The 10,024-nt window shown below is 36.9% G+C and overlaps 3 protein-coding genes across 3 annotated transcripts; 2 read left to right on the top strand and 1 right to left on the bottom strand.

Annotated features, from left to right (window-relative positions):
• Positions 1 to 1,983, top strand: LOC104773990 (methionine--tRNA ligase, cytoplasmic; the record flags this gene model as incomplete). The annotated part of the gene is given in 8 exon segments (XM_010498662.2): positions 1 to 73; positions 227 to 292; positions 371 to 499; positions 591 to 728; positions 828 to 942; positions 1,044 to 1,279; positions 1,373 to 1,474; positions 1,567 to 1,983. Coding segments are annotated over 8 exon segments (1,090 nt in total), but the record flags the coding sequence as incomplete, so codon positions are not given.
• Positions 1,984 to 3,909: 1,926 nt separating this feature from the next.
• LOC104773989 (cytochrome P450 83A1) lies at positions 3,910 to 5,740 on the top strand. Its single transcript, XM_010498661.2, has 2 exons — positions 3,910 to 4,890; positions 4,995 to 5,740. The coding sequence occupies exons 1-2, from the start codon at positions 4,006 to 4,008 to the stop codon at positions 5,616 to 5,618; spliced, it is 1,509 nt and encodes a 502-aa protein (XP_010496963.1). The 5' UTR covers positions 3,910 to 4,005; the 3' UTR covers positions 5,619 to 5,740.
• A 964-nt stretch (positions 5,741 to 6,704) lies between these two features.
• LOC104773988 lies at positions 6,705 to 10,017 on the bottom strand. The gene is made up of 5 exons (XM_010498660.1): positions 9,929 to 10,017; positions 9,037 to 9,433; positions 8,639 to 8,953; positions 8,129 to 8,386; positions 6,705 to 7,829 (listed from the first exon to the last, which is right to left on the bottom strand). The coding sequence occupies exons 2-5, from the start codon at positions 9,388 to 9,390 to the stop codon at positions 6,804 to 6,806; spliced, it is 1,953 nt and encodes a 650-aa protein (XP_010496962.1). The 5' UTR covers positions 9,391 to 9,433; positions 9,929 to 10,017; the 3' UTR covers positions 6,705 to 6,803.
• Positions 10,018 to 10,024: the final 7 nt, after the last annotated feature.

Below are 10,024 nucleotides of genomic sequence, written 5' to 3'. Positions count from 1 at the left end.
TCATCCTTTAACAATATCACTGGCTGAAAAGGTTGAAAAGTTGGTGGGAGAGTATGTTGAAGCCATGGAAAAGGTGAGAAATATTGTTATGNAGTTGGTGGCAGAGTATGTTGAAGCCATGGAAAAGGTGAGAAATATTATTATAAACTTTGGCCTGTTATGGCTATCTGACTTTCTGTGCATGTTTGTTTAGGTTCTTAATAAATGCCCTTTTCATTTGATGCAGGTTAAGCTCAAGCAGGGCCTGAAAACTGCCATGCTGATTTCAAATGAAGGGAACTTTTACTTACAAGTAATTCTATTCTCATTAACAAACTATCTATTAGCTTTGCTGGCTATTCAGTCTAACTAACTATGCTGTTATCTGTAGGCAAACCAATTCTGGAAACTCTACAAGGACGATAAACCTTCTTGTGCAATTGTTATAAGAACTGCTGCTGGTTTAGTACACCTTATTGCTCAATTGTTAGAACCTTTCATACCATCCTTTTCTTGTGAGGTCAGTTTGATTGAAAGTTTGGGTAAAATTGTTTCTATTTAGTTGTAATAGAAAGCCAAACGTGATTAGTGCTGTCTATTGCATTTTGTAGGTATTTAAACAACTAAATTTGCCTCCACATTTTTCTCTCTCCGATGAGAGGGGGGAGGTATTACTAGCAAGTAGACCATGGGAGATTCTACCTCCCAGCCACATGATAGGCACCCCTCAACCTTTGTTCAAGGAGTTGGTATGTAGCTCTCTGATTTTATCCATAGAAAGCCGGCCTTGTTGTATGTTATAAAACGCCATGTAGCATATGAATTATATCTAAATGATATGATCACAGGTTGACGAAGAAGTGCAACAGTACAGAGAAAAGTTCGCTGGAAGTCAGGCTGATAGACGTGCTAGGGATGAAGCAGCAAATTTGAGAGACCAACTTAATAAAACAAAACTTTCAGGTTCTCTATTGTTATTCTCAAAATCATGTTTTACATTCTTTAGGCTTTTAATTGCTAGAGATCCTGAGCTTACCACAGTCTGAACTGCTGTTTATTCCCAGATGCCAAGAAACAAAAAGCATCATCATCAAAAAGCGGAGGAAAACCCAAACCTCAACCGGCTGCTGATCGTGAAGTAACTATGGCAAGACTTGATATCCGAGTTGGTAAAATTTTGAAGGCTGAGAGACATCCTAGGGCAGATGCATTGTATGTAGAAGAAATTGATGTTGGGGGAGGTGAAATCCGCACTGTTGTTAGTGGACTGGTCAACTATATACCTCTTGAGGAAATGCAGGTTTGTTCAATCAACCTGGTCATTTGTTTTCATCCCAATTTCAGTATCTATTCCTATCTAAAATCCAGTTGATCTAATATTGTTTCTGGACAGAACCGTATGGTTTGTGTTCTTTGCAACTTGAAGCCGGCGAAGATGAGGGATATCGTGTCGCAAGCAATGGTTCTTGCAGCTTCCAGTAGTGATGGCAGCAAGGTAGAATGCGCAAGAGTCTCTCTGACCTGTCTGTAGTTCCGCTAGTTTCATTTCGGTTTTATAACAAATTGTTTTTGCTGGAAACCTTTCAGGTGGAGTTAGTTGAGCCCCCTGAATCTGCTATTATTGGTGAGCGAGTTACATTTCCCGGGTTTGAAGGCGAGCCAGACGATCTCTTAAACCCAAAGAAGAAAATATTTGAGACACTCGCGGTGGATCTACACACAAATGAGAATCTAGTTGCTTGCTACAAAGATGTGCCCTTCACTACATCTGCAGGTGTATGCAAAGTTTCATCCATCAGCAATGGCCCGGTCCGGTAAAAGCTTACTTGAGCCATAAGCGACATCTGAAATTCTCCATTTCTATATTTTTTTTTTGTAAGAGGGAAACGAAACGTATTTCCAAGATTTCGTTTGAGAAGTTTATTCTAATTACAAACATGTTGTAAACTTTTAAAGTTTGGTACAATTTTGGTTCTTGATTTGATGTTGTGAGAAAATTTCATCTTTTTAAATTACCCCGCACGTAAAACCACAAATGCCACACAACTTCTGATTCCAAATATTTCATGGAACTAGCTGAGAGGTCCTTAAATTTAGTAAATCTAATAGTTCTCGTTTACATTCTAAAAGCAGTCACATCTTACGTTTTGAGAATTTAGTAAAAATCTAATCATTCTTGTTTACATTCTAAAAGCAGTCATTCGTTTTCAGGCGGCTCCTAATTGTGTTCGCTACTTTTGTTACTCGTATAATATCACAAAACAAATCATTCTGCTTAATAGCAACATCTTACGTTTTTAACCTTTACAACTAATTTCTGGAACAAAATATTTATATACCTGGCACCACCTAAATTGTTTTTATCAATGTTAATTTTTTTTTTTATGGCCACGACAGCTATGTTTTTTTTTTTCACTGATCCGAATTATAAAGTTGAACATGCATCACGATAAAGAGTTTTCTACAAACACAGATAAATCACTCAATTGAACGAAGAAACTCATGACCGAGTAGAGTGAATGGATTGGACACCGCTGGGACTGAAATTTTGAGAATGCCAATTTGTTGGATTGAGCTCAACGGAGCGTTATTACCAACTAGGCCAACCCATTCGGATTAAGGTACATATGTTTCTATATTTATATTTAAAAAAATCCTACTTATGGCACCACCAGTAATATTTGTATAAACTCATATGTAAATTACGGGTTGATAAATATATTTTATCCAGTCGGTAATTGCGATAGACGAAACGTGTAATTCTAATGTTCTTATGTATGCAAGATTAATTTGTTGAATATTGAGTATAGATACACGAATTGCCGTCAAAGTGTATATTGTCTATACGTAAAACAACACGGGAAAAATAAATAATAAATAAGAAGGTTGAATGAATCAAAGGTGGATACTAGTTTAGAGAGTTGAATAAATGGATCAAAATAACGAAACTAACAAAACCAATTCCAAGTCATAATATTTGTTGTTATAATTGTCAACTATATAGCTACTAAAATATATAAAAAAACAGGGACATTTTTTCTGTAAAAAATTAGGGAGTTGAATAAAAATGTAGAGAGTTAGATAACAATTCAACTCTCTAAATTGTTATCTAACTTTGATTTATTCAACATTCTTAGTTATTACTTATTACATTTCAGTCAAATAATTTGTATACAGAAAAATGTCCGTGTTTTTTTATTATATATTTTAGTAGCTATATAGTTGACAATTACAACAACACATATTATGACTTGGAATTGGTTTTGTTAGTTTCGTTATTTTGATCCATTTATTCAACTCTCTAAATTGCTATCTCACTTTGATTTATTCAATCTTCTTAATTATTTTTTATTAAACTTCGGTCAAATAATTTGTATCTTTATTAGATTGAATTATTTATAGAACAAAAGTCCCTGCATGCTTTTTGGATATTTTAGTTTATTATATTGTCTATGGAATTGAGTAACCAAAACTTGTAATTATTGACAAAAGGCGAGCTGACTTATATAATGAAGAAGTGAAGATTCATTGGTTTAATTTAACGGCAGTGGTACATGTTGATGTTTTGCCCGTTAAACTGCAGGGTTTTGGCTATTTATGACATCTTCTGATTTTTTCCCAATAAAATGTTTACTAAAATTGGGTATGATGAATTGGATTGTGTACGTAGTTCCGGTCTAAGTAAGTAGATTCTGAGTTCGTTAGACCAATCAGTGAACGAAGTGACAGATAATTTTTTTGTGTAAATTACAAATATAGAAAAACAATCAAATGAGCGTGACTGCATGAAAACCACAAAAGCATATACGATATTTAGAGGGACGATGGGTAGGTGAAGGTGTTTTTAAATTCTAACACGTGAGGTTTCGTAAGTAGGTGTATAAGAGAGTTACCATTTGATAAAAATAAATTCGATTTCGGTTAACGTATTTGGTTTTGCGTGGTTAAGAAAAGAAGAACGTAGTCTATATAATCATATATATATTTGGTTGTGCTGTTCAATGTAATACTCAATAGCAACTAATAATGGAAGATATTACAATAGGCCTGGTGGCTCTTGCCGCGGTTCTTCTCTTCTTTCTTTACCAAAAACCGAAAACCAAACGGTACAAGCTGCCACCAGGCCCATCGCCGCTTCCGGTGATCGGAAACCTCCACCAGCTTGAGAAGCTTAACCCACAACGCTTTTTCGCTAGATGGGCCAAAAAATACGGGCCAATCTTGTCATACAAGATTGGAAGCAGAACAATGATGGTGATATCGTCGGCTGAACTAGCTAAAGAGCTTCTCAAGACGCAAGATGTCAACTTCGCCAACCGACCTCAGCACCATGGCCATGAGTTCATATCCTACGGCCGGCGTGACATGGCATTGAACCACTACACACCGTATTACCGAGAGATGAGGAAGATGGGGATGAACCATGTATTCTCACCTGCACGTGTGGCCACCTTTAAGCACGTCCGGGAGGAAGAGGCTAGGAGGATGATTTATAAGATCGATAAGGCCGCGGAAAAATCCGAAGCGGTCGATATAAGCGAGCTTATGTTGACCTTCACGAACTCGGTTGTGTGTAGACAAGCGTTCGGGAAGAAGTACAACGAAGAGGGGGAAGAGATGAAGAGGTTCATCAGTATTCTCTATGGGACTCAGAGCGTTTTGGGGAAGATATTTTTTGCAGATTTTTTTCCCTATTGCGGCTTTCTTGATAATTTGTCAGGCCTCACAGCTTATCTGAAAGAATGTTTTGATAGAGCAGACCTTTATCTTCAAGAGGTTGTCAATGAGACGCTTGATCCCAAAAGGGCCAAGCCCGAAACCGAGAGCATGATCGATCTCTTGATGGGGATTTACGAAGCACAACCTTTGGCTTCTGAGTTCACTATTGATAATGTCAAAGCCGTGATCATGGTAAGTATAACATCTCTTCTTATCTATGCTTTTAACCTTTGCTTGCCCTACAAGCAATCATTTGCGTGTGATTTACTCTTCTTTTGGTTCTTTCGTTCCAAAAGGATATCATAGTGGCGGGAACAGATACCGCAGCTGCGGCGGTTGTGTGGGGGATGACGTATCTAATGAAGTACCCTCAAGTATTGAAGAAAGCTCAAGCAGAAGTGAGAGAATATATGAGAGAGAAAGGTTCAACGTTCGTTAACGAAGATGATGTCAAGAACCTTCCTTACTTCAAGGCCTTAGTTAAAGAAACCCTAAGGATCGAACCGGTCATACCTCTCCTTATCCCTCGTGCATGCATTCAAGACACCAAGATCGCGGGTTACGACGTCCCGGCTGGGACTACCGTTAACGTCAACGCGTGGGCTGTGTCACGTGACGAGAAGGAGTGGGGACCGAACCCTGACGAGTTCAGGCCCGAGAGGTTTTTTGAGAAGGATGTTGACTTCAAAGGCACGGACTACGAGTTCATACCGTTTGGGTCAGGCCGGAGAATGTGCCCCGGAATGCGTCTTGGTGCGGCGATGCTTGAGGTTCCTTACGCTAATCTTCTTCTCAATTATAACTTTAGACTTCCTAATGGGATGAAACCAGACGAGATCAACATGGATGTCATGACTGGTCTCGCTATGCACAAGGCGCAGCATCTCAAGCTTGTTCCCGAGAAAGTGAACATGTACTAATTAAGATATAGTCAAATAAATCTACCATCTCTCATTATATGATATATGTTTTTATAGTGTATTCTGCTTCAATGTTTGGTTTCTTTATTAAGTGCACTCGTATCTCTTATCTTTCCATCTTTCTCTAATAATGAGCATGAAGGAAGCAAACTGTCTTTTGTGATTCGTATATATATATCACTGAATAATTAATTTTAATAGAACTTGGTTTGGTTTTAGGTCTGATAAAAACCCAAAACAATAATTAATTCAGACTAATAATGAGCATGAAGGAAAATTAGATAAATACCTAAAAAGAAAATTCACATTTAAAAAACAAGATAAAAACCCTGATCACACCAAACTTAGGAAAAGAATTATTATTCAGAAAAATAAATAATCAAATAATACATAACTATCCCTTGTTCAAAAAATTGCTAGACACTAGTCAGACATCTGGGTAGATCTGAGGCCTAGCGAAAAAATTGAAGACTTAATCAAAAATTTTTTTTAGGGTTATTTATTAAATTAATAATAAAATTAAATATAAAATATTTGAAATATGTATAGTTTTGCCCCTATTTATTAAAAAACACCAAATAGAATATAAAACTATAGTCTTGAACTCAAAATTACGGTAAACACATGAAAACGTATTTTTAAGACAATTTTATGATTCTGATTAATTTTTTAACATAATTTATGGTAAAACATCACAAACTCTCAATCTCAATGTCTAAATAACAAAAAAAAATTGTTATATATTTGTAATATTATTTAAGAAGGATATGTAAAATTAGGCGGAGAATAATTGGGTGACTGATTTTTTTGGAACAAGGTAATAGTTAGAGAATAATAGTAGTTAGGTGGAGCCATTTTTGGAACAAGGTAATCAATACTAGATTACTTAAAAAATTAATTATCTTCCTCATTTAATTGATAGTTAAAATAAACAAATCGGGTTTACTTCGCTTTTAAATTGAGCTTAGTCCACTCCATTACTCCATTTGGTTACTGCAAGGACTATTTTTTTTTTTTTTTTTTTGTCAACAACTTTGGTGAAGAACATCTAGTTTGGTTTGGTTTGATTCTGCTAAATTACCCATCTGTCTGAAAGAATTTAAATTAAAAATAATTAAAAAGTATAATATTGTACAATGCCAATAATCTAATCTAATTAACAAGAGAGAGCGATTGACTGGGTTTTTAAAATGAAACGTTGACCTCGTTTCGCTGGTTTGGCATGAGAATCAATAACCGGAGATGACCTTCTTGGCATAACTTGACCGGGTTTCTATGCTGTGTGAGGATTGCATTACTGTTGCCTAACAAAACATGAGCAATTATGTAACCATCCCCTTTCTCATTTGCAAATTGCCATTCTCTCACTGTCAAGTTGAAATAGTCTTTCCGCGTCGACACCGTTGCTTTCACCTCCACGTACTCTTTCTTACCACCTCGGCTTTCGATCAGTAGGTCGTAAGGTAAACCGGTTTCACTCTGGTCGTTAACCCATCTAACCAGAGCCTCATTGCCATATTTTGCAACAAAGTATCTGTACGCTATTTCTTCACCTTTTCTACCGGTCTGTTGCGCTTGTGCAGCCCAGGGTGTGCCGGTGTGAAGCTGATCTCTTTCGCTGAAGTTAACCGAGAAGGAATTGTTCCATTCATGAGGAAGATTTGGATTGAAGTTAGTAGCAGCTTGATTCCCTGGGGTTGAGCCACTAATCATATGCATTGAATGCAATGGGTTTGGCTCACTAGTTCGTGAACTTGTGCCTGCATAATTATCATATCCAGAAACCAAGTTGGTATCAGTCATCTCAGTCGGTATTTTTTCGTCAGGAGCCTCTGTTTCATCCTTTTCACCGCTGCTATGCATACCAGAGGCCAGCTCTTGTTTAGAATCATCAACGTGGGCCTTGCTAGAACCATGTCCTGGTTTGGAACTTGAAGGTAACCAGCTCAAGCTTATTCCAGCTTTCTTCTTCGCTTTAACAACAGACTTAAGGGACCAGATCTTCTCATCGTCAGGAATCTGATGAACTTTCTGACTGTTCAGAATGAAAGATTCCATTTGCTCCTCGCTCAAACCAGATTCTGCCATTGTTTTTATCAAGTGAAGGAAATTTGCCAGATGCAGATCAGGAACTCCGTTGAAAAACAAACGAGACAATTCCATGAACAAGGAATGGGAATCCAGACATGGTGTTGTGTACAGAGCTTTATCCTGAAGACAACAAGAACCAGCATAATAATATATCAGTAAAAAAGCTGCAATATAAAAATCTGCATCGGATTAACATATAAGATTGAACTTGCATAGTAAAACTTCAAAAAAAGCACATGCTAATTTTCCAGATTGGGAATAAACAACTGACGTATTACAAAACCATAGTTCCGGTCACATGGTTACGACAAAAGCAAAGGATACTTTGCATATCAGCAGAGAGGAGTTTGAAATAGCCCCTAGAATCCCGCAATATTTTGTGTAAATAACGCAAAAAAGAAAAACGAAAGAAGACGTACATGTAGAAGAGAGCTGCATTTGAACTCCTTTTTAGAGCTAATGCCATATTGCGGTATGACATTCCTATAGCATAACTTATCAGCAACAAAGATTTGTAGACGCTTGAGTTGACTATGGACTGTCTTTTTTGTCTGGGTATACTTCACATGATGAACAGTATAGATATATCGCTGGGCATAAGGCAGAGCCCAGTTTACAAGTGACACTGTTACAGTATTATCTTGCGAACCTTCATATTTAGCTTCACGTTTTACCACCTGAAAAATACATAAATACCACAAGAGTGAATTGGAATTAAGGTTACATAGTAGAAACGGAGACACATATATCAGTTCTCCCCTGGTATATAAGCTACAAGATGATATTTTTGGAGTAAGTGCATCAACACAATAAGAAAGGCTTACTCTTGTATTTCAGAGCAAATCTAATGTCCCTAGGAAGCCCTTACATGTACAACTAAGTGGCTTGCATTTTTCAATATATTTTTGTGAAGGAGAAGATAAGTTTACCTCAGAAATACTTGGAATGCCCAAGCTGTGCATGAGTCCAGACACTTTTGTTTGAAGCACCTCTTGCTCTTTATCATCATTTTCCCCAAAGTTAATGAACTCAATGTTATCCTTCTTTATAAATCTCTTCTTTAACTTCTCATCATCACACCAACATACGAGACCAAACGAGGAGTGCAAGGAAACCCACTTATCATTTTCAGTAGGAAGTACAGTGTACTCGAGTTCTGAAAGTCTCTCTTTAAAATGAACGACATCTTCGGAAGATTTGCCAGAATTCAAGTCATCACTCCACTTCAGGAAAATTTTAAAGACCTATAGGCATGAACTTAAAACTTTAGCAAAGAAGAGCATAGATTGAAGATAAACAGGACGAGATGAATCAGTAAATAACTTACAGCCTTGGCAGCACATGAGGGTGACATATAATGTGCGAACTGCCCTAGAATTTTAAGGTATTCTTGAAAAGGAGGCGTCTCAGGTACTCCACAACCATTCACAAAAAAGTCATGGAGACCTGGATAGATAGTGCACAACGTTTTCCTACGCAATGATTCCACAACACTGCTGATCTGCGAACTGATCTCTTTTATCTCATTTAAAACGCCAGCAGAATCATTCCAGTAAACATCACCAAGTGGCAAGAATATTCCAGATATCAGATCATTCTGCCTACTTCCAATTTCATGTGGTACAAATACAGACGGGAGAGTATGAAGTTTTTCAGTTATTTTCTCCTTTGAATCAGCCATTTCATTCCACAAATATTTGTAAAACCTGGTAATCTGAGAGATGCTGCAAAATTAAAGAAAAGGTTGTATGCTGTTAGAAAAAACATCAGGAAAGGACTGCCTCGTATCATCATCAGGGGGTTTTGGAGTCACAACAAGGTGTTGGAAAAACAAACACTTGACTAGAAGAAGCATGTTGTAACTATATAAAAAGAATAACAACTAATTGCAAAATAAATTACATGGAAAATTTATCTGAATCCCATGAACTCTGTTCATACGTACGCATAAAAGGCACTTATAAAAACGTTTAGAACTCAGTTCTCATGTCATTAGACCTGATATTTTAGAGCTAAAAAGAAACAAATCTCCAGCAGAAAATCATTTATCAGCCGTAAATCATCCAATGCACAATAGTGAACAGTGTTTAAGAACTTCCTTATTTGTAATAAAGTGGAAAGAAAACAAGTAAAAATGAATGTAACTTAAATCACAACACTCATCTAGAAAAGATGGGAGTCACTGTATAAAAAAAAAAGCAACATGTTGAAATTGCTACCTTGATTTAAAAGAGTCTTCACAGTGTACCCAGGTTTCTAGGATTTCCGGAGCATCATTGAGGCAAACTTTGGTCTTAAAACCAATATCACTGAGT

The sequence above is a fragment of the Camelina sativa genome, unplaced genomic scaffold (genome assembly GCF_000633955.1).
Source record: "Camelina sativa cultivar DH55 unplaced genomic scaffold, Cs unpScaffold00908, whole genome shotgun sequence".
Classification (NCBI taxonomy): domain Eukaryota; kingdom Viridiplantae; phylum Streptophyta; class Magnoliopsida; order Brassicales; family Brassicaceae; genus Camelina; species Camelina sativa.
The sequence above is the reverse complement of the archived record's forward strand: the minus strand, read 5'-3'. Positions and strand labels throughout refer to the sequence as shown.

Bases quoted from the DNA above. Each gene is read 5' to 3' on its own strand.
- LOC104773989 (XM_010498661.2), top strand. From the start codon at position 4,006: ATGGAAGATATTACAATAGGCCTGGTGGCTCTTGCCGCGGTTCTTCTC. The intron at 4,891-4,994 runs GTAAGTATAACA...TCGTTCCAAAAG, and splicing joins ATGTCAAAGCCGTGATCATG to GATATCATAGTGGCGGGAAC.
- LOC104773988 (XM_010498660.1), bottom strand. From the start codon at position 9,390: ATGGCTGATTCAAAGGAGAAAATAACTGAAAAACTTCATACTCTCCCG. The intron at 8,954-9,036 runs GTAAGTTATTTA...TCATGCCTATAG, and splicing joins CCTCATGTGCTGCCAAGGCT to GTCTTTAAAATTTTCCTGAA. The intron at 8,387-8,638 runs GTAAACTTATCT...TGTATTTTTCAG, and splicing joins GCATTCCAAGTATTTCTGAG to GTGGTAAAACGTGAAGCTAA.